This window comes from Fulmarus glacialis, unplaced genomic scaffold (assembly GCF_000690835.1).
Source record: "Fulmarus glacialis isolate BGI_N327 unplaced genomic scaffold, ASM69083v1 scaffold17661, whole genome shotgun sequence".
Taxonomy (NCBI): Eukaryota; Metazoa; Chordata; class Aves; order Procellariiformes; family Procellariidae; genus Fulmarus; species Fulmarus glacialis.
The window spans coordinates 27,277-51,592 of record NW_009192296.1 but is presented as its reverse complement, the minus strand read 5'-3'; the positions used below and the strand labels follow the sequence as shown (position 1 = coordinate 51,592).

Here is a 24,316-nt window from a genome sequence, read left to right as displayed (position 1 = left end):
TGGTGGCGGCGGACGGCGGCTCCAGGTGGCACACGCTGACAGCTGGGTCACATGATGGCTGTCAGCGCCCGCTTTTCCACCCCTCTGCCTCCGCTCTCCTGGGCTCCAGCACAAGCATCCCGTCGCTTCCAGGAATGTAAAGGCTGGGGGTGCAGTCTGGAAGGAGGCCGCGTTGCTTTGTCCCCCGCTTCTTGTCCGAGCAGGCTGAATTCCCGACGGCCGCGGCTCCTGGGGGGACAGTTGCCAGGGGACTTGGGTCATGAGACTCAACTCCGATCGCGTTCGCTAGAGGAGGAGGATAGATGGGACTGACATGTACGCTCCGGTGGCTGCCAAAGCAGCACTTAGCTTTCCGATGAATTAGATTGATCTTCTCTGCAGCAATACACTGGAAGAGACAAAGGAGTGGGGAAGACGGGTGATATTTACTTGAGCAGAAATCCCGGGCTGTGCAACAGAATGGAGGGGCAGGATTTGGGTTATGAAACTCCAGGGCAGTGCAAACGCAGCCTGGTGCAAACGCCTATATTGCGCTTCGGCGAACTGCTTTCTTTAAGGTGGTTTTTGTGATCCTGTTGCTAGGATGAAGCCTTTTGCATTGCAGCATGGAGAGACTTTTGTTTGAGTTAAATTCAGACCTCTTGATATGTCACCTGACAGTCTTGTGGTTTTGGATGAATATGGCTCATTGCTATTATTAACCTGAGTTGGCAGCTGGGCACAACAGGAGTTTATAGGGATTTTGAAAAGTGGAACTGCTCGGGGGACAAAGATGCTTCCCAGGTACGGTCACTGCACGGTTTTTGAGATTATTTTAATTATTTGAAAGCTTAATATTTTCACTGTTATGAAAGTATTTCTTTTCCAGAGATGTGAAGCTTTTAAAGATTTGATTTTTTAATGATTCTTCTTATAATTATGTGCTAAATGGCACGAATGTATTTTTTTTCCCCTGAATTGGATCTATCTGTTGTAATTTTGCAAAGGGAAGTGCAGTCTACTTGAATAATATAAAACATTGTGTTCAATGCTAGTGATTTTAACTGAAAACACACTGTTTGTGTGCGTTTTTTATTAAAACAGGTATTTCAAAAGAGCACAGAGCTTGTGTATGTGCATATGTTTGCATGCATATATGTCCTTAAATCAGCTAAAAGCTGAACAGGTACTTTTTGAAAGTACATATGTGAAGTAGTCTGAAAAATATTATGTGAAATTACTAATAATAATTGTAAATTCTGAAGCTGTGTAAATTGCAAAGTTACTCAACATACTACACGCCTTTAACAAAACCTTCCAACCTACTTATTTTCAATATCACACTCCAGATTATGATTAATGTGTTGACTAGACTGCACCTAACCTGTATATATTATGTCTTTTTGCTTGTGGAAAGGCATCTGGCTCACGTATTGGACTTTAGAGTATAAATTAGGTACTTTAATGAGAGCCAAGTGACATGGTAGAGGGGAGGAAAAAATGAAAACAAACGAAAGTCAGCTTCATATACAGTTAAAGAATTGGACAGAGCCAAGGACCTTGGAAGCCAATTGAAGTTTAGGTCCAAGTTTATTATACTGAGTGTGAAATATCTGGCTGACTGAATATGTGCCTAGTGTACAATATGTGCTTGGAGCTCAAGTAGTGCAGCTATTCAAGGTGAGGATTGCTAAGCTGGTAAATGAACGAGACAGATTTATAGATGTAGCATGGGGCTGACCTCTACGGTGCTGCAGTGCCTGTGGACGTGTCACCCTCCTTCAAGAAATGAAAAGGGGGTGGCTTGGATTTTTTTTAAAAGAAACATTATTTCCCTGCGATAAACCTTAAAAATGTAACTGCTACAAGCAGTCATCCATCGTGAGTGGTTGTTCCTGAGATGATCCACCATCTATCTGTTCTTCCAAGCTACTCAGAGTACAGGTCCGTTGACTTTTGGGAAACCCCAACTGAGGTCAAAGTGATAGAGGGCAGCATCGCCCAAAGTGAAGGGTAAACTGCTTCGCAGTTGATCGTCACAGGCTCCCTCTGTGGCCTTGGTCAAGTCACAAACGCCGGTCTTCTCTGCAGAATCAGCAGGCGTTCACCACAACAGTCTCACAACCCTGAAGTGACCTCAACTCTTGTAAAGACAATTATCTTGCAAAATTTTTGCTAAGTATAGGCCCCGTGGTTTCTAGTTCAGGGATCTTCTTCCTCCTCACAGCCTTATGGTCATGTTATGTCACCAGCACTTAAATGGAATCTCTCACTGAAGATGCCAGCTTTGCAAATTGGCAGTGTAGTCAGGATCATCCTTATCACGTGAATCCTGATAAAGTTCTTTGGCATTTCAGGTGTTGTTATTAAAAAAATAACTAACCTGCCCATGCCTCTTTAAAAAAAGCTAATAGATGGTCTTCCAAAGCTGGAAGCATCGTTAACATGCCATACATGGCTGTTTTCATTGCTTCCAAATTAGTTGTGCTCTTTCAGAAGGGCCTACACAGCTCTCTTTGTACAATAATGGTCAAATAATAAGCGAATTACTGAATTGCAGTTAGAAGGTATTAAAATACATAGAATACCCTCCCCTTGTGTCCTATATACTCAACTTTTGTTGTATCTTCTCAAAGCCAAAAGAAAAAAATCCGGTAACAGATAATAGAAATGTGCAGAGGAATTTGGGCAGGAGAAGGGCCTCCCTTGTTGGAAAAAGCATCACAGTCAGGGGTGAGAGGTGTATGATAGGATGGTTGGACTAGGCAAGGACCATTTGCCTTCTGCTTCTGATCACCCTTCCCTATAACAAAGCAACTGCAAGATCCTAAATACTACTGGGCTGTATATGTACAGGTGAGCATGCTTCGATATGAATGTACATCTCTGTGGAATGTGGAGATAATCTGCATGTGAAATAGCCCAATGCACCCAGTGGAACAGTCTCATATTTACAACGTAAGCTCTTCAAGACAGGGACAGTCTCTGTCCAACGCTTGTGTAGAAGTTAGCTGGGTCTAAGCATCACCGTAACAACAACAGGACATGAAGAGGATCATCTGCAGGAGTTGGAGATAAGCCCCGGGGATCCCTATGCCTCTGTTCTGATGCTCATCTTAACAGGAGTAAAGCAAGACGTTTCCTTCCCTGCGGAGCCCCGCGAGGAGGGCATGGGGCAAGGTGGACCTGCCGTCTGCTCTGCCCTGGCTGTTCCTGTCAGCCTTTTAAAAAGGTGCTAACATGAAAAACACGCAGAACAGATAAGCTAGCATAAACTATAAATATCATTTGCGTAGATGCATTTAAAAATAGTTGGAAGTGATTCATCACCAGGCAGTTTTTATAACTATGGGTAACATGATGTAGGAAAACAATAGTTTGACTGATAGTTTCAACTTACTTTTTCAATGATTAGTCATATTCTGGTTTTGAGCAACTTTACTTTTTAGCAAACTCTTTTACAATTCCTATCTGCTTAATATCTCTTCTCAGTTTGCTTCAGTTGCTTTTCTTTAAGACTTCTAAAATACCTGTGTTAATTATTAAAAAGTAATTGGATACTACCTAAGCTGTGTTAGTATGAAATTGTTTTAAAAGTAAAGTCTCCGACAGGAGGAAAAATAGTATTAAACTAAACCCTTAATGTAATGAAGAAGTGCTGTTCGTGTTGTAGTGGAAACAAGGAGGAAGCAGTGTACTTGCTTTCAATTATAGGGGAAAATCTTGTCTTTTAATTGGTGGAGTGGTAACAAAGGATTTCTGTGTCTGTCGTTTCATCTATTAAAACTTGCACAGAGTGTAATAATACAAAATTAAAGCCATTCAGTTGCCTCTTGCTGAGAAACGTGTATGGCAGTAATAAACTCCAGGAGTCAGGTACATGAGAAAATCCATCCTTGGAGAGAATTTGGAGTTCTGGATTGCCATGCAACTTGCAGTAGAGATGTTAGGAAGCGTGTAACGGATCTGTAAATGTAAACTGCAAATAATACTCCTGGTGGTTGAATGTATAAAAAAGGCAGGAAAACAAAACGGGTGAAAGATCAAGAAGAGCTGAACAATAGTAGGGCTTAAGTGTGAACGTGCATTAAAATATAATTTTTCAGGCCTTGATTTCATTATTATTAGTTTCTAGTAATTTCATCATTATTCATGTGGGAGTTTGCCTTTCTGTCCCAAATAATTCCTTTCCCATTGTGCCTTTTACTTGCAGTAGCATCTGTGCAGGGTAGTTGGACCAGATGACCTCCAGAGGTCCCTTCCAACCTCAACCAGTCTGTGATTGTGGGAGATCTGGTTTTACGTGATTTGTTTCTGAAATACCCCACACAACATTTATACATCAATGGATTTCTATCCCATTCTATTCATATAGGTATTTCTGAACATCTCATTCTAGAACAATCACTATTTGTGTAGTGGAGATCTCCACAGGACTGGTGTCCTGCTCAGAAATAATTTGTTTATCACTATTTCTTCTCTTGCTCAATGCGTGAACTCACAGCACTAACTGTAGGGCAAAGTCACAAACACTTCACTGGTGAAAAGATTGTTGGAGTTTTCTTGGTGGTGGTTTGTTTGTTTGTTTGTTCTGGGTTTGTTTTTGTTTTTTTTTTCTTTAAATATAATCAGTTTCAAGGAAAGATCAAAGAGTGGTAGATAGGTCACACAGGAAAAAGTCCTCATTAAGAGAACCGCCATTTCCAGAACAGCGTGGGAGATGGAGACTCACCTTCCATTAACTTTCCTAGAACATTTGATTCTACATCCCCTGGTTTTCCTGTAAGAATCTCAAGAAAACATCAGTTAAATGTCAAAGTTAGTTTCCATTTATAAACAGAACTAATAATATTCAGAAGATCTAGGTCGGTTTTCATGCGCCTGAAGAGCAGCACTGGAGTATTGCCCTGTTATATTTGTTTTGAGAACGTGCCCTGCGTATTGCATGCAGGAATTTGTAAATTTCTGGGGATAATCTACCCAGATATCAAGCTTAACGGTATTTTAAAGCTGCTAACAACAAAAGCAAAGCTACTCCGTGTCCCGCTTCCTCCTCGCTGGGAGGTGGTGGGGGTGAGTCGGAGGGGCCAGTCTGCCTCTGTTTACTGTCTGTCTAAATGAACTTTCCCCCAGCTCTCTTAAAGTTTCTTCTAGTTTGGGAAGTGGCCCGCTATTGCCAGGGAATGTTTTTGCAAGGCTGAAATGTGCTTAAGGACTCTATTATGTAACAGAGATAACGCTTATTTGGAATTATCACAAATTATGATGGGTAATATCTACTAAATGCTTGTCTAGAGAAAGTTAAAATGTCATGTGAAGAAGCTGAGAAGTAAACAAGCTCTTGTTACCTTGATCAAATATGTTTCCGAATACAGCAAGAGTTTTATATTTAGCTTTCTCTCCTCTTAGTGTGTAATCTGCTCATGGAGCTTTTTATAAGTAGACTTTCCTAAGATCTGGAACAGCTACTGCCCTTCTTTGCCAGTAATTTCAAAGTCAAATATCAAAAGTACTAGGTAATGGAAGATATGCTTTTGTCTGAGTGTGAAGGAAATTCAAATGCGTTGCAAGGGTGGAGCAAGCGATAGCACCTTTTTGGCAAGCAATTCGTTGTTGTTGTCCCATACTGTTTCTTTTTATGAACCACAGTGGCCTATCTGAAACCAAAATGGGTTTCCAGACTTCCATTGATTTCACTTCAGTGTAAGGAGATGGTTCCTCCAGGAAACCAGTTTATCCAGCGGTCTCACTTGTCTCCTCGCCTCTAGCCGAAGTCAGGCTCTTAAAAGTAACCGTCCCCAGCTCTAGTGCCTTTGAGCCTCTGAGATGATAACACTCCAATTATACATCAAACAATATGGATTTTATTTTCTGAAATGCAAGATAAATAAATGCAAGATGCCCCTGGTAAATGTAAGCTCTGCTCTGAGTTTGTCACTGTGCTCTATTTTTGGTACAGAATTTGCTCAGTTTGCAGCCTGCTCTTAACGTGGGCATGTCCCTCTGTGGATGATGCTTGGCTTTAGGTGCCCAAACAGAGAGGGTGCGCAGCTCTTTGCCCCCAAATCTAGACATCAAGTTATTTCAGTTTCAAGTTGCTCAAGCTTTTTTCTTGTAATAAGTTGCTTTTGACATTTGTTGCACACTATCTTCTCTGCAGCTTCTGTTTTTTCTCTCCTGTTGCTAAATGGTGGGGCTGAGCAGATCAGGAAATGGATTTCCTCTCTCAAGAGACCGAGTAACTGTGTGTCTTGGTGCTTAGTTTCACCTCGCTGGGACTACACTAGTTGTAAAACCTGTGAATGTATATTGGACAGTCTTAAAAAATTCTGATGGGCAACCATGGCTTTGGTGATCAAATAGATTCTCTGCTGTGACCTGTTACAGAAAGTTGTTGGGTTACGTATCGTCAGTAGCATACTGATCACGTAAAGCATGGACGCAGAGAAGGAAACCTTTTGGTTGGTGAATTAGAGGGACAGAGGAGAGGAAAATTTACCATAGTCTTGGGGTCTAGCATGCCAGGTTTACTTTATTCCATATTATCACTTATGGGTGTCTTTTTGCTGAAATAAATGTACAGCCTGTATCCTTCATTAATGGCTGGAATGTTTCAGGGCCTAGTTTCTCACTTTTTGGGGTTTCATGCTAATGATGCTTGCCTAAAAGCCAAGGATAAGGAAGATAGAATTTCACTTGATCTAGGAAATGGCTCGTAACTAGCTGAAAGATGATTCCTGTTGGTTTCGTGTATAGAGCAGGCGTCTTGTTTCCTATCTTCCAAGGCCTGAGAAGATATCAGTGAAAATAGATGCCCAAGCCCATGGGCAACAATGCTTGCTGGGCTTTAAAGTGATGGCTGGTTTTTTAAAATGGAAATTTAAGATGATGGCTACAAAGCACCCTTAAAGGCAAGATTATGCAATGGTTGCAATGGTATTCAAGCCTGAGCCGTGCAAGTTCTCCCTTTGCAGAGCTCCTCTGAAGTCAGTGGCACTAGGGAAGGCAGAGGCTCAGGAAAGCTCCTTTCCTTGTTACTGACTGCAAAAACAGTTCAGGAGTAGATGTGTTAGAAGAGGACTGCTGTGTGTGTTTTGCTGACCCATGCAGCAGCATGGCCTTGAATCACAGTGGCTTAAGTGGAGATTATTTCTAAGTCTGAATGTAGGGAGGACCTGCGTATGTAGTCAGGACCAAGCTACACGTGGCTCTCTGCTCCCCAGCATCAAAGTATATATATTAGTACGAACGTTGTAGTTTATAATACCGCACTTAGTTCTATACACGTATGTTACTACAATGTTTGTGAAACCTGAAGAAGGGTAGGAAAGGTACTTTGCATTTTTTCAGCTGTGGAGTTCGGTGCTTTGCCAACCCATGAGGCTGAAAACCCGTGACTGCAAGTGCAGAAATTCAGTATTTAAGGGAGAGGCCAGTGTGAAGTTATACCTTTTTTCTTTTTGCTTTTGAATTGTGAATGTTTTCAAGCTAGTGCTTGCAATGATGAGGGACTCTTTTTTTTTTTTTTTTTTTTTTTTTTTTTTTTTTTTTTTTTTTTTTTTTTTTTTTTTTTTTGTCTTTAAACACAAAAGCTGAGTCTTCTACGACTTTGATTTCAAAAAGTTGGAACTTGAAGAAAACGTTAAATATCACAAGACAGAGCACAAGAGCTAGTAATGCTGCACACATCATTGTATATGGTTGTAGTGGATTGGTGCTATTTATGCCAGTGTAATTTGGCAAGTGTAGGAGAAAGAAAAAACCAGAAGGCATAGTTCTGGCTACAGGATCAAAGGGTTTGTTGAAATGGCATTGCATTTACTCGACTTTATGTTTTAATAAAGTTGTATGTACAGATAATGTAAAAAAGAACAGTATAATAAAGAATTGTGGTAATTGATCCTTCTGCTCTTTTATTTTTTAATTAAAGCTGGCCTCTGCCGGAGTTTGACCCAAGTCAGATCCGACTGATTGTGTATCAGGACTGCGAAAGAAGAGGACGGAATGTCTTATTTGACTCTAGTGCTAAAAGAAAAATAGAGGATGTTTCGGTGTCGGTGAGTATTTTACTAATTTACATGGTTATAGTCTATATTTTTTAAAATGGCAAGATTGATAAATCACAAATGTTCTGGTTTATTCACATGAACATTTAAATGTCGGTTATATGCATGGCTATATTTAAATGCCTGTTAAGTTGCAAATTATTCAGGCTTCAGTGATTTCATTCTTAACAGCTTTAAATACGATAGTGATCTCTTTATTCCTGGGCTCGTCTACTTTCTGCTGTTTCAGAGAGGTTTCCTTCCTGGGACTGCAGCAGGCAATGCTGGGGGGCTGAGGCAGGGCATAAACTGATATTTATGGATGTGCTTTTATGCCGTGGTGGGGTCTGCCATTCTTAATTAGAAGGTCCTCCCAGTCCTGTGTCCTCTTGTGTCCTGTTCGGTTAGCTTTTGCAAATCGTTGTTTCTATGTTTTGCTGACAGTTTGTTCACACACAGTTACTTGAAAACTTTTCCCCTGTTTTTCCTTTTGGCACGGTCAGCATGGTAATCTATTAATTGAAACTGTAATGGAAGCAGTCAGATGAGGATACTTCCTTCTAAGGGCTCTGGCCAGAAGATTAATTTCTAGCCACAGTGCTATTGTAAGTGGTTGTGTGAGGTTGGACAACTTATTTCGCTGCATTGAACTTCTTTTCACCATCTCTAAAAATATTTGCAAACCATTTTAAGCTCTGCAAGCAGAAAGCCATGTGTGAACTGAAATTTATGATCCCAGTTGCTTTTACCCGTAGGACCTACTAAGTTCTATAAGCAGGAGTGCACAAAATAACAGTTACCCCCAAGCCCTGGTTTTCATGTTGGGTATTGGAGTATGGCCAGAGGATTCTTCATCCAGCTTTATAAACTCTTCCGGCCTGTTGCTGAATGCTGCCAGCCTGATGCTTCTCATCCTGGTCCTGTGTACTTCCTATGTCCACATATCCTAACCTCTGGGAGTCAGTTTGTGTCTCATCAGGCACTAACTTCCAGACTTCTCCATCGCTTACTCTAGCGCTTTTACAGCCATGAATCAAGGTCCCAATTTCCTAGTTCTTTTTCAGAATTTGTGAAGTAAAGCAAGTTTCACAAATGTTGAACAAAATGCATCTTTCTTTTTAATTTTAACTTGTTAGAATGGCTTTATAATTTATAAGTTCTTGTTCTTCTAGGTGTTCTTGCCAGGAAAACAGGTTTTTAAAGACAAGAGATCTTTAGAAGCGGTTTATTGGTACGAATTGCTGGCTATGCTTATTATTATTACTTCATTAATTATGAAGTATTACTTCATCAATAAAAAAGACGTATGGTATAAATCCTCTTGCCATATTTCAAGTGATTTCTTGAAGGCATAAAACCTCTTTAAGACAGATTTGTACTTGCACAGTGAACTTGCAAACGTCACATTTTGGTTTATTTCAGAAAGATCGTTGACTGTGGCAGCTCAACAGCAACAGAATAAACAGCTGATAATGGAGCTAATATGGTTCCATACTAATCTCTCCTTTATTTTTCTTTGCTAAGGGGGAAGGGGAAGGGAAATAGCTGTATTCACCATCTCTGTAAAACGCGTGTGTGAGATTGGTGGAGGAAGACTGTTCCCAGGGTGTTTGAAATGCCCAGTACTCATCTCTAGTAACTTGATATATTTCTTCTTTTTTGTGGTATTAGGAAACTTTGAAAGAGAATATATTGAAGCATTCGCTTGCCATGATATCTGCCTTCTGCAGCTCTCAGATAATGTCATGTCAGGCATAACTTGCCTCGTAAAGCAAAACTTTGCAATAGCAGAAACATTATGCAGGTAAAAACGTGCAGAAGAGTCCTCGGCTCAGCTTGCTGCGAGCTTAGTACAGGCTTGTACAGTTAGCAGTACATACTGGCCATTTTCAAGGAATTGCATTGTTTATTTTTCTCGCTCTTTATCATGATTTTCATTAACAAAGACACACCCTGCCTATACAAAGCCAGATCTTGGCTCTAAGCACATTCCAAGGCACTCTTGCCCTTTTACAACAAGACATGTGTGTGGGCTGGGCACTCTCCCTTCTGAAAGGGTATCTGTTCACCACCCCACAAAAGCCAATGCTTTCTGCATCTCTCTTCCCCCCTGCCCCCCTCCCCCTGTATTTCCTAACATGATTTATACCTCTGGATTTACAAATAACACTAGGGGGGAGATTTGCAAGAGTGCCTAGCAGTGGCCAGACTGTTCTGGTTGAAGTCTAATCAATCTAATGCGGAGAACCGAGAGGGTGTCAGTTTGCTTTATGTTGCTGTGTTCTTCAGTTCCCATTTTCTGTTATGAGATGCGAAAGCAATTATAATTTAAGAGTTGTATGCCTGCAGCAAGGTGAGATATACTTTGGTCTATTTTATATATCTAATCTTTACATATGTCAAGAGTTGTGTGCGGTGGACCAAGGTTGAACATAGCTCAGTCATTCAACTTCTATAAGGGAAGGTATGGTTATAAAATGTAAGGAGCATCAGAGCAAACTTTTCCAGACACAGATGTTTCAAGAAATAAAACAGTAGGCTCCGACTTTTTGATGAGTGAAAACTGCAGATTTCGTGCTCACACCAAGCTGGGCTCTAATTATTAAAGCATTTCTAGGTTCATATTATCCGTGAGGGGAAATGTGAGTATAACACAAGTAAGGATTTTGTGTTTTCATTGGATATTAAATCAGCCTCTTCATGTCTTCAATAAAGCTAAATATTAGGTAAACAAGAATTTTGGGAGGGTATTGCACAGAAACAGACAGAAGGCAGCTGAGAGTTTGCAGTATGGCTATTAAAATGTTAAAATATTTTAATTGTGCAGGAAAAGTGATGTTTTCCCCGGGTCTTGCTAGAGTTAAACTTGGTGAGCAAAGCCGAGAAGCAGTCTGGTGACTCGGAGGGCTGGCGGCTGCCGCGCCGGGAATGTTGGCCGAAGGCTGTGCCAGGCATTTCCACCGAGGCCAGGCAGAGATCCGCCTTAGGCAGCTGTGGGCACTTGGCATGGTGGGGAGGCAGAGAGATCCCCTTTGTGAGTCCTATACCTTTTTTGGTGCTAAGCGGGAGAGGTTCTTCCCCGGCTTTCCAGGGGATGGGCTATTGACCAGCCGGGCTCTGTAAGCAGAGCCGAAAGACTGCTGCCTCACGAGCATCAGAAAATTGGGTAACTCCCCTCTCCAAGTTCGGCCAGGGTATCCCAGAAGAGAGTGGCTGCCCTTTCCAGCCCTGTGACACTAGGTCATGAGTAGATGTATCAGAACAGGCATTTGCATATTGAGTATACCAGGGAAGCGTGTGATACGAGAAGTAGACATTACTGACGCCTTTACTAAACAGCCTCGGTCCACACCCAAACCTCCATATCCCTTGGATTTCGGGGTATCAGAATACTTCTACGGGCAAGCTCGTGGGTTTGATCCGCTGTCTCTTTTACAGAGTTACTTCAGAGTTTGTTCCTCATACTAATAAGTGTCTCGTTTCTAATGAGACTGTATTACGTGATTTGCAGGTGATAGTGTTACGACCTATGACTGATTTGTACTAGTAGACTCATTTCTGTGCTTGTCTGTTCCTTTTTCTCTAACACCTCCCTGCCTGCTTCCCGCTCACGCGTACCACCAGCCCCACTTGCCTCCCTGCGTGGAGCCTCGTGGCTGTGTGAGGTCCCACACACATCCACCCCGTTGGGCTGTACCGAGTTTCCAAGCCAGGAGCCGTGTGTGAACACAGGTATGCTCCTCCAAGAACTGTGATACCGGCCTGGTTTGAATTTCAAATCAAGCACAACAAGCAGCTCCTTTTCCTTTTTAAGGTGCAGAGGCCAGGTGCTGAAGCTTTCAGCCTTGGCTCTGCCTTTCCTGACCCCTGTGTGCTTGGCTTCTCAACCTTGACACTGCATTTACACTAACCTTACGCGAAGACTGTGTTGTATTTTACTGTGCTGCTGCTGTTGTGCAGCACATGAATAATGTCGCATAAATGTCAGCGTGCAAAGGCCAGCTGAAGTACGAGGAGTTTTCCTCCAAGGGCTGGCAATTGACTGGGATAAGGATGCCACAAGGGAGAAGTCGGGAGTAAACCAAAGAAGAAGCTGGGAAGGGGAACCTCGCATCAGGGCTTTCATCGGAGCAGGCTGAATGAGGGACAGGGGTTAGCGGTCTCGTTTAACTGCTTGTTTTCCTTTTTACGTTGTCCACTGGTGACTTATGACAAGACGGCAGTTACCATTCGGGATTTGACTAAAGAGAGGTGCTGATGGACATGTAAGAAGCTAAAAATCTCCTAAGTCTAAAGATCAGCCTAGAGGAAGGTGTGGAGTCCAGGGAGGACGAAGGGGTGTCAAGGGACCATGAGGAAGAGGAGGGAGGAAAGGGCCAAGCTATGCACTGTGCTGAGTGGGGATCCGGAGTTTGGGTGGTTTGGCTGGGAAGGGAGAAAGATGAGGAATCAGACAAGGGCAGTGGCTTGTTCCCAGGACCCAGAGTCAGAAGAGGATTTTCAGAAGCAGGGTTTGTTTTGTTTTTTTAAGAAATGAAAGAGTGGCCCGGGGTGCAGAATTTGAGATCTAGAGGTGCAACAGTGGACTTAGATTTGGAGAGTGAAGAGTTCACTTTTGCCATGTAACTTAGTTGTCTTTATCTTTGGGATAATTTAACTGAAAGGTCATATGATATTTGATCTCCTACTGCGGCAATTTCTTTCACTCCAAATGTCATATTTATCCCAAAGTAGAAAAATGGCATGCTGTTTTAAGCAAGCCAGGATTAGCCACGTGTTCTAATATACTTCAGCACTGGATAAATGGTGAACAGCAAATTGCTTTGAGGGATTAGTAATTGGATAGTGAGCCTTTTGCTTTTAGGTGAGTTGTGTGAAATGGAGACTCTGGTCTCTATCTGGCTTTCAGTGGACAGGTTTTCAGTGAGCCGGGCTGAGCAGACAGATAAAGCTGTAAGCACAGAGACCGAGTCCCACCTTCTTAGCTCTGCTTATTCTCTCTAAACAGAAATGGGAGAATACTAGTGGAGTGGGGGAGCATAGGGTTGTCTTTACTTCTTTCACTGACCTCTGAGTAATAGAGGAACTTGACAACTCTGAAGTAAAGGGGAGAATGTAGCACTTGACATTTTAAGAAAGATACCTGGATTTTTACAGCAGCACTTGAAGGGAAGGAATGAATGCCTATTCATGTTACTCTCATGTCCTCGGTGGATGCATACATTTAATTACACATTCAGACCAACGCATATTAATAAAGCGAAAGAGTTAATTTATCTCTTTTGGAATAATTTTTCAGCTTTGCTGAAATGAGGTACAGAGCTCTTGAAGAGTGGCAACTTTGCTTGGAAGTACAGATTTCTCTGTCACTACCAGCACAGTAGTATTTGAGCACCTGCTGTTGTGGAGAGGTAGAAAAGAATAAAGCATATGATGACATTTCTCTTTCCTCCTGTCACTCACAGCCCTAACACACACGCACACAGTCTGGATTTAGTTCAACACACCAGGCTCCTTTCAGCTTTCTTATTATCCCTAAACCAAAACTTGCTCAGCAGAAATTCCTCTTCCTGTGCACAGCACTGGGCATGTTCTTTCCACTTACTGAGGCAAAGAGTTAAAGGTCCTTGCTGATAGAGGTGGAGAAAAGAGATTCCAGAAGCAGAACTGTAGAAGAAAACTACTTTGTACCCTGTCATACTACAACGACATTTTACTCAAGGTATCTTCAGTACTACCTGATAGGTCTCCAAAACTTTCAGCAAATGATGACCTCTAATGTAAGAACAGTGACATCCAGGAAGCCTTTGGAGCTAGGCAGTATCTGCAGTGAGTTGGCAGAGAAAGAACAAAGAGTGTGGCCACAGCGGGGAGAGCAGCGTGGCAGCCAGGAGCGGCAGCTGCCTGCGGCATCCTTCCAGCAGATGTTCTGCTCTCCAGCAAAAGTGAGCATTTTGGAGGACTCCAGCAGCACTTTGCCGAGGGATCTGATTTGTTGCAGCTACGTCTATTTGGAAAGAAAATCCACAACTTTGAAACTTTCCCTTATACAGTTCTTAAATAATTAGGTTACCTTTTTATTTTTGGAAACCTGGCTTGAATATCTTTGGAATATTATATTGGAATGCAAGTAATCCCACTCCTTTGATGCATAATATCTTGAGATTTGTAGCATCTAAAATTTCATTGACATTTGGAGTCAGAAACTGCAGAAGAGAGGGGCATTGCAGGTACTTGATCTCATCATCCAACAGGTTATTCTTCAGCACATGCTCAGTTTGTAAAAGAGCAAACAAAAAAAATTCGTCGGTGATCTGCATTTTAGGAGGGATTTACTGTTCACAAAGTTCTGAAAAGTGGTATCTGAAGGATCCTGACCTCCTTTACAGACTTCTTGCAGGAGAAGTCTTGGTTCATTAAACTCCACTGCAAAGACCAAACAGCCGTTTTCCTGGTTTGCTATTTAAATTAGGCAACTATTACTTCAAGATTATTATTACCAGACTCCCCAATAGATCTGGGGAAAGCTGCTGTGCAGAAAAATGCAGTGATAATGAGAATAAATGATTTAAAAGTAAGTAATTTGCAAACTTAGCCTATTTTTTTTAATGCACAGAAATTTTTTTCACCTGTAGAAATGCATTTACTGGCTTTGCAATCTCAAGGAAGCTTCGTTATAATTGTAACTTTTTAGAAGGAACTTTCAACATCTGATGGAAAATGCAAGCTGAAATGTGGTTTGCCTGCAAAAGCTTCTGTAACTCTGTGGATTTTATGTGGTTTTATCACATGATGCTTGCCTAGCCTAGGACATTGTTGTTTGTGTCAGAGATAAAATGCAATTCTAGTTCACGAGTTCCTACTGAAGTCATATGATGATCATTCACATGTTCCAGCCATTGTGTACTGTGCTCAAGTCACAGATACTAGCCATTAGCAAATCTACATATTGCATGAATTCAACGTACTCACCACGATGTTGTAATGAGAGGATACTACTATGGGAGGCTGTATATGTCCGTAAAGCACAGGACTCAGCGGCTAGTGAATGCTTCCTTCCCCTCTGCCACAGAATTACTGATTTGTCTGCACATTTTTCCTTAAGGCTTTCTGTGGCAGCAGCTCTCTAATGAGAGCAGCAGTGCAGACTGCTGCGTGGAGCTCGATAATCCCTGACATTTTCTGCTGTTTTGCTAAATCTCACCCACAGTTAGGGCCAAATAAAAGTCACCTGTCCCTAACTGTGGGTGAGATTTAGCCAGAAAAACAAACAAACAAACAAACCTGCACAGCCTAGGACAGAGGCATGGGATTCCCATCTTGTCCCTCATCAAAATCCCTCCACAGCAGTAAGGGCAGTTGTCTCTTTGTGCAGTTGTTGCTGATTATTGAGCAGAGTCATGAAATTAGCACCCTGTGCCTTGGGTATTTCACACTTTTCTTTATGCCTTTTCCTTTTTTTCATAGCTATTAAAGACTGAGAACGCTTATGTTTTTGAACGAAGGGGGAGCTTGTGATGTGGACCTGTGAGTCCAGAGATGAAGCCGTGACATACAACAGCACTTCTGTATTTCCATCTGTCCCTTGAACCTTGCTTCCAGTAGGGTTTGCTTCCAGCTTGCTCTTACTGGTTTGGTGATTGTACAGGAAATGTTAATTAAGAAAGTCTTAGGGCAGAGTTAGTATGTAATTTTGAGCAGTGTAGACTATTTCTGTCTCCTAGTGCTGCCCACTAGCAAATGTAAATAATGCCAACCTGACGTGGGTGTGTTGAAGTGTAGTGAGTATATGAAAAATAGGTCGAGATCTTTAGGTGAAGAGGGTTGCCTAATGCTAGTGTAAATGGATGTGATGTGGATGCTGATTTGCTTGGGATGCTGAGATTCGCAGGGGAAATCGCAAATGTTTTTAAGTAGTGAACGAAACAGTAGTGGAGCGTGTCCCATGCCAGTGATTCATAATACTGCGTGTGTAGAGTGGACGCAGATCCTACCCATCCTGTATGTCAGCTCCAGCTCCATCTGAGCCCTCCTAACTCCCTTTTTTGCTATGCTTTCTGTCTGAATCTCTATCAGAAATCACCCTTTGGACCATTTCTCCATCGTTTTTTGAAACTTTTCTGGCTTCTCTGTAACACTAACTGTGTTTTTCAGCTTTGCCCATTTTCAGCCTCACAATTCCTTTGTACTGAAAATGAGAGGAACATGTCACCGCTGTGCCACTCTTTAAAAAGACTAGGGGACTTAGACACGGCTAGGGAGAAATCTATAGAAATAGTATCTTTTCTCTCCACTTATCCTTGTAATATGAATCTCTCTTGAATTCTGTGCTGTTCTTGCTCAATTATTCCTAATCAGTGTTTTTTTGACCCGCTCCTTGTCGTGATCTGGCCAGCATCGTCACTCTGGAGGGCTGTGCCCGTCGCACTGCTGTGTCACCTCCGCCCCGGTGGGCACAGGGAGCAAGATGAAGACTGCTGGAGCCTGTTGTTGCCATCCTTCCTTTAAATGCTTTGGTACCATCCTTCCTCCTAATCCTGGGTCTAAAAAAGTCATTTGTAAAGCTTCAGAGACTGATGGCTACTTAGGAAAATGGAGTTGGAGTGACCTGTTAGCTCCTGGCTAATTGGAAGTAAAGCAGCTCAGCTTTCTTTCGTACAGCCAGGCTGCAAGAGACACTAATAAATATTCTGTTAACTGTTTTCCTGGGGCATAAGCCTTTCAGCTGTTAAATATCTTACCTAAACAGATAAGTACAATGCTGCTAAACAGTGATTTCAGGTCGTGCGTCTTAGTGTGTCACATATGTTGTCTATTTCAGAAACTTTGCAGTGATGCTCAGGTGAGAGTTTTTGGGAAATGTTGCCAACTGAAGCCTGGAGGAGACAGCTCTTCTTCCTTGGATAGTTCAATCAATTCATCCTCCTCATTCTCTGATCCAAAAGAACAATGCCCAAAATACCAGGTGAGTCCTCTTCCTTTTTTTTGCATAACCCATGTCAAATACTAATGGCAGGTGAGGTACTGAATGTTTTAAAATGCTTGAAATTAGAGACTGGTGGTGGAGAGCAGTTTTCAGTCAAAATCAGATTTTGGTTCTGACTCAGTAATGTTTAATTCTGTAGCTTTGGGTTTGAACAAGGCTAAAACTAACCAGCTGGTTCTCTAGGGATGTGTCTTGAATGGCAGCGATTTCTCCTTTGTTTCTGGCATTTGTTCTGTCTTACGACCCGGGTGATAACACTCGTTTGGTACAGTCAGACTTGGCACAAATATCTTACCTTGGTATAGATGAGGTAATTTATTTTACTTTATTGCTAAGTGCCAGGGAAGTAACAGAGAAACGCAGTATCTGTAGGGATAGTCTGTGTGACAGCTTTATAACAAGGGATTCAGTGCACTTGAGTTACATTTTACATAAGAGATTTTGGCCATGAAAGTAGCTAGTGTCATCTGACATGGATATATTTCTGTCATCTCTCCTTCCATGATCACAAGTGTTTTATATTAAGCCACCCTAAAATAGAACTAAGCCCTTCCACTCTTTGTAATGAAGTAATTGTGTGTTTGAGGGAAGCTGCTATCTCCACAACCTATTCTGAAGTACAGTACTACTGATGTCTTAATCTACCGTAGATATAAATGAAGAACTTTTCAGTGCTGACTTTCCCACTGTCACGTTAGCTCTTGCTATATTTGGCGAGATGCGTATTCTTGTTTTCTCTTTCTCATCACACTCTTTTCCACAGTTTTAGTAAGGTGGCTGAAGATCTGTTTTCCATTCCTCCCTTCCTGGAAGGGCATTTAGCTGCGGTTATGAAAGGAAGAGACATTTCTGTCAGCAGCTTCCTTCCAGCACAAAATAACCTCCTTCATGCATTGTGTGACCAAGAAAAATGATGCCCCCCACTATCCAGAAAATGTCTCTCCCACTGGGCAGGCTCTGTGCAAACAATGGTCAATGTTATTAAAGGAAATTAATTTTAGTGGTTGGCATGACAGTGTATTTTAAAGCTGTGGAAAGTTTTCCCTTGTAAGTCCCCATTTCCTCACGCGTATCACTTAGTCAAAATTTTACTGAGTTGAACTGAAATAAAGTTTGGCTATGTGACCAGCTCAGAAAGTGTGCAAGAAACTTTCAGCTTAAGTTGGTCTTCCGCAGCGTATTTGTTGTAAACTATCTACTGCATTCCCCATACTCCTTCCAGGCTTCCCCAGCAAGTGAGCAGAGAGCCATAAATACAAGAGTTCTTTACTGCACAATAAAATTTTGTATCATGTATGCAGAAGGGCCAGAGTAAGTTTGTCCAGACATCAGTCAGCCTGGCATTTCCTATCTTCTAACTGCTGTGTCTGGTAACCTCAGAAGTTACTTAATGTATTTGCGGTATTTATAAGTTCTTTTGTTTGTTTGTTTTTTAAAGCTGTAAAATGGAAGTCCAAATAATACAATGCTATAGGACTCTTAAAATAGTTCTTTATGTTTCCTTGTTTAAATAGACTTTGACTATATCTGAGCAATTAATTGCAAGGTTTTGTTCCAGGTTTCCATATTTTCGACTATGTCCCATCCAGATCCCTCACAAATGTGATTAGCATTCATTAAGATGAAGCAGAATATGGTTCTAAGCTTGCCCACAATTATTTGCACATTAAGACACCAGTGTTACCTCTGTACCTGCTTGTCAGTATAGTCAGGACTGAAAGTCTTTCTGATTTGTTGATCACGACATTTGACATTTATTTCTGTACTGCGTTTTTAATTTACATATATACTTAGTTATTGGTAGGACAATATGTACAGTAAGTGGAATATTAAATGATGTAAATATATTCCGAAATGTAATTTCCAAATAATGCAAATTTTCCTACCTCTAATATGCTAATGTGCAATAACAAACACTTGTGGGTATTTTATGATCAGTTTTTATGTGAGCTCATAAATATGACCTAGGGAATTGGTTTCTGTCCAAGCTGTCAGTGCCGGAGGTTGTGCCCTTTTTGCCAGATGCTCCTTGACTTTTTTGTTTGAGTTTTTAATATTTAACCCCTTTCCTCAGTTGATTGCACTCTACTTTGTCTTGAGTGACCTTTATTTTGCAGCATTAAAGGCCCAAAGAGTTGAGCTGTAACAGTGTTTCCATGTTAAATGCATTAAATACGTGCATCTTCTGTTATGCATGGTAAAAGTATTGTTATTAAGTGTAGATTAAATGCCAGATTCAAACAGGCCATGGGTACATCTTACCACGCTCTTTGCCTTCAGCATTGCTTGTCTCTGTCTTTCAGAGGAAAGGGAAACCCCTATAATTAAATTTGAAAGCAGCTGATTTTCACTTGCTTTTTTTAATTCGGTCGCTTGACAAAGAAAATCAATACTTTATCTTAAAGTATTTTTCCTCAGCTTTAGAATTAGATTTTCACAACAGCAGAAAGTTGAAACCAAAACCAACCATCAAGGGCTTGACATTTATTCAGAATGAGTCCTTCAATTGGAGATCTGCAACAGATTTAAAAATAACATTCATAACATTTGGCTGTAGTAATTTGCAGTGTTCTTACTTCAAGATTCCGTGATGCTGGCAGACCTATCATTTCCTAGAGCCATTAACATCTATGCTTATATTTTCTTGGAGCTGCTGGGTCATACTAACTGATAAAAGTCTGGTTTTTCCAGTACTGCCTACAGTGTCATTTCCTAGAGCCATTAACATCTATGCTTGTATTTTCTTGGAGCTGCTGGGTCATACTGACTGATAAAAGTCTGATTTTTCCAGTACTGCCTACAGTGCACCTAGGCAGTATGATATCCTGGGAGGTAAAGATGGAAATTTCTTTGAGACCCAGCTAATGATCAGATTTTGCCCTGTCATATGAACACTAACAAACCTTGCAACTGTATCCTCATTTTTATAACTGTGGTTGCTACTTTTAGTCATTCTTTATCTTTCTTGCACTGATAGCAGATTTCAGAGGTTAATAGTATGTCTGTAAAATACCATCATCTTAATTGAGAGTGCTTGAGAAGAGCTAAAAATTGAAAAGTGTTGTAAGAGCGTTGCCTTTTGGCTGATTAGCATTTCCTTGTCGTGCCCTTGTTCTGCGGGCTAGCGTGAGCTGAAACACGAGTGGTCATTTTCATATCACTCCTTACTGCTGGTAGGAGTCCGTGGTGTGGACACCCTGTCCTTGGTTGTGCTCTGAGCTCACTGGCTGACGCTGAGCAAAATATTTAGATATATTCCAAACCTGTGTAGGAATCCGGGTGAGGATCCTGGTTGTTCAGAGCTTGGATAAGGGATATGGAGATATGGCACTTAGCATTTTCCAAACTCAAGGTTATTTCTGGGACTGGTTTTAGGGACCTTTTGGAAGGATTACTCCAAGGAACTGTTATTAGTGCACCTCAAAGGAAATGTATTGCTCTCTTACACATTACCAAAGTACCTCACCTATGAACTGCCTGAGCTCTGTGAGTGAGTGATCACGATATTTTAAATTATTCAGGGCAAGGCACAAATGGAGAGCCAGCACTGATATTCTGCTAGCCTAGAGATGAAACAGCCCTGGATAAAGGGACAGTAATCTCAGTCATTGAAAGTATACAAATAAGATGACTGTCAGCTGAGCAGTCATTTGCAGTTGATTGCCCTGAGTAACTTTTTAATTTTAGGTTTTTGTTTGTAGTATTTGCTCTAGCCTGTGATGCGGCATCGTGACGTTCCTCCTTTGTATTTAGCCAGTATGCCTTACAGCAAGCTCTCACCAACCGAGAAGCAGGAATTGCACAACTTAAGCCTGGCATCATGATGCTACAGCTCTTTCCTGGTACCATCACAGGAGTACCAGGGAAAGATGCATCAAATATAAAATACCATCCATGGATAAGTTATGAATCAGTCTTTGTCAAGAAAGTGCTGGTCCAACTTGTCTCCAATGCACAGTCTGTATACAAAGATCTCCAGTGAACTTGTGATTCTTCTTGTCAAGCAGACACAAGGTTTAGGCTTAATGGTTCTTATTAGTAAAGTGTGTTATCACACTCTTAAAACTTTTTAGTCCCTTGACTCAGCGCAGTTTGACTCTGCTTCCCCTCACCCCCTGTAGATGGGTTAGGTCTGTTTGATGGTTTAGCTCACAGCCAATGTGAAGATCCCTTTCTATGCTAGCATTATCTTTATGGAACTGCTCAACTTGGCGTGTTCAACAGAGTTATAGCAAGATATTTTGCATGTTTATCTTTTAAATAAAGAATATTTTCCTTAGTTGTATGTTGCCTTAATAGAAGTGTGCTTCTAAAATGCTTAGAAACAAATGTTGGTGGGGTTTTTTTGCAGGGTTCTCGGTGCTCCTCAGATGCTAACATGCTTGGAGAGATGATGTTTGGCTCTGTGGCCATGAGCTACAAGGGCTCCACGTTGAAAATTCACCAGATCCGGTAAGATTAATTTTTTACTGCTGGTCTTTTCAGAAGACTTACTCCTTAGTGCTAATATGTAATGAATTGAATGCTACAAGTGCCGAGTAAAAGGAATTTCTGGGTTTGCTTTAAAGTTATTCTGATGTCACTTTTAACACAAAAGGCTGTTATGTCGTGTTTAGGTCTATAAAATTTGGAGGATTGTGAAATGGAAAGCAAAGCCTGTGTTGGCACTGTGTTTCTGACTGACATCTTCCTTTTTGTCCTCTAGTTCACCTCCTCAGCTCATGCTCAGCAAGGTTTTCACAGCTCGCACTGGGAGCAGCATCTACGGAAGTCTGAATACGTGAGTCCATTACAAATTGTGTCTATGCACATAAGCAGATGAATGTAAGAACACAGAAGACTTTTTTTGGACCCTTCAGATTCTTTCTCTAGAAAAATAACTTCCTGTTCCCTGATCTGTAACATCCTGTCACTAGTGTCCTCGCCTTTCCCTTGCGGTTGTCTTCAGTTTGCTTTAAGCAAATGAATGAACCATTCCTTTAATGCTGATATGGTGAAGCTTGATATTGTAAGGTACGAAAGTACCTGCAACCACCAAAGGAGAATCCATGAGGACAGAACTGGAGTTAGAGAATTCAGTCCAAGATGAAGAAAAAGGTGTTACAAAAACATCTGGTTTCAGAGGGTTTCAGAGTCTGTTCCATTCAGGCTATAATGAAGTAACACTATATTCTACTGAAATGCAAATCACTGTTTTTGTTGTATATTTTATGTTTGTTGTAGGTTGCAGGACAGTCTTGAGTTCATTAATCAAGACAGCAATACATTAAAGCCTGACCACAGTACAATTATGAATGGACTTCTTGGGAATATAGGTAATTACAAACAGATTTTATTTCTTGGTATCTTTAACTGAGTAATAATAGATTCTAGAATATGAAAGACTTCTAAATAGAATCAATTTTTTTTAAAAAAAAGAAAGCTAAAGAAGTAACAGAAAATTAATATTGGTGGGGTCTGAAGGAGAATAAATGGAACAGTTCAAGGAATTAGCAGTGGTTCAATATATATAGCTGTATATGTGTATATAAAATACATAATAGAAATATTTAGATATACTTAAGTTCAAATACAGAAAATGTTGGAAAATAACAGTCTGTAGAACTTTCTAAGCAGCGTATCTCAGATTAGGCAGGATTGATTCTGCCTGGCTCAGTTCCCTAGTTTTATTTTCGTTAATAATTTTCATTCCTTTCTGTACTCTGGCCACCTGAGCGCATGTGGCCGCGTGTTTCGTACTAGTCTAAGTTAACCTTGCACAGTTGAGCTGGAGTTCTTGATCAGATTAGACAGAGTATCTTTTTGTTCTCTCCTCTTTCTCTCTCTGTCTGACCGTGGAAGCTAAGCAGTCTTGAAAAACTATCTGGCATCTTTGGTTCTCAGCCTTCGTGGAAATGCTGTGGCTGAAGGCTCCGTGAACATTAGATTACAGAAAGAGGGGAAGGCTTTTCCCTGTGGGAACGGTAGAGCTGATAGTAAAGATACTGTACTTTAGGGCTTGGTTGTCAGTATAGCAGCCTGATGAGCTCTTCAGCACATCCTCCCTTTCCCTTGATTTAGATTGTTGACTTTGCAAGCAAATGTCTGTTGTAGTAGGTGCAGGAAGGGGCTTCTTTTTACATTTGCTTTCCAGAATATTGCTGTATGTAAAATACACTTTTCTAGGGTTGGAAGTAAGGAGTGGATGACTTTGTTACTCTAACTGGGTTTCTGGCTTTGACATGGTCCTAATTCTTGTTGGGTGTGTTTACTTCTCTCCTTCACGCTGACTTTGATAAGACTACACCTGAGCATGGACTTAAATGCTTTTCAAGGCTCAAAAGCTATTCCCAGTCCATTTATAAGGGAAGCCAATTAAAGCTGTAAGAACCTATTATTTATTAAATGCTTCCTGAATTTACTAAGTCAGGAAAGTTAAAAAGATGCATTTTTCTTAATACTAAGTATTCCTTTCAGACTTCAATTGTGATTTTTCACCGTGCATGAGTGAATGAGGTGCCTGATCCAAGAGAAAGGAACTCACTTCATCTACTTCTAGGGTTTTGTCGTGGCTTATGCTTGGCAAAAGTTTGCTGTATCACTATTGTGATCTAAACTGCAAGTTCAAATTCAGATAATGCAACTATTAGGCATGGACTCAATATGATTTAGGTGTAGCCAGTGCCACACATTCATCTGTGTCTGGCTCAGTAGTGAGGGTGACTCTTCCCCACCGAGCGGAAAGGATAACTGCCCTGAGAGCTGGCCTGGAGGTGTAGGCACCTCGGTGCAAGGGCGTGCAACAAGAAGTGACAAGATTGCCTTCTAGAAGAGGATGCTGAAACTTTCTGTGTAATTGAGCTGCACAGGTTTTCAATCGGTTCGACAGTGTGTGTTTACAGTTCTCGTTTCAGCGCAGAGGGAACCATGGGTAAAGTAGGTAAAGAAGTTAATCTGTAACTGCAGCATTTCTAACAACTGTGTTCAATAGCAAAGACTGCTCCTGACTCACTGGCTCTCGCCAGCCTGTGATAGGAGAAGGGTCTATGTGTTTTGGTTGGGAACTATTTACAAGCTGTTTTTTTAAGATATGCTGGTTTTTAAAAAAAAAAAAAAAAAAAGAAAAAAAAAGGCAGCACTAGTCATGTCCTTTCCTTTAATGAGTAAAGACCTAAGAGAATGGAAGGGAGCTTTGTTGAGGTGCAGCCTTTATGTTTTGTATAATTAGAAAACTTTGAGTGAGCAGTAGCTTCAAATTTAGGAGAGGGACTAGCAATTAACTCATTAAAAATACCCATGCATTTTTCCTGGCTCTATGTACAGTAAA

The 24,316-nt window shown here is 41.1% G+C and overlaps 1 protein-coding gene across 1 annotated transcript in view; it reads left to right on the top strand.

Moving 5' to 3' along the window:
* The first annotated feature begins 772 nt into the window (after positions 1 to 772).
* FNIP1 (folliculin interacting protein 1) overlaps positions 773 to 24,316 on the top strand; it is a 43,688-nt gene continuing 20,144 nt past the window's right edge. The window contains exons 1-6 of the mRNA XM_009587025.1: positions 773 to 783; positions 7,910 to 8,036; positions 16,846 to 16,989; positions 21,362 to 21,462; positions 21,716 to 21,790; positions 22,234 to 22,325. Of these exons, the coding sequence (XP_009585320.1) occupies positions 773 to 783; positions 7,910 to 8,036; positions 16,846 to 16,989; positions 21,362 to 21,462; positions 21,716 to 21,790; positions 22,234 to 22,325 (550 nt within the window). The remainder of the gene's footprint in view (positions 784 to 7,909; positions 8,037 to 16,845; positions 16,990 to 21,361; positions 21,463 to 21,715; positions 21,791 to 22,233; positions 22,326 to 24,316) is intronic.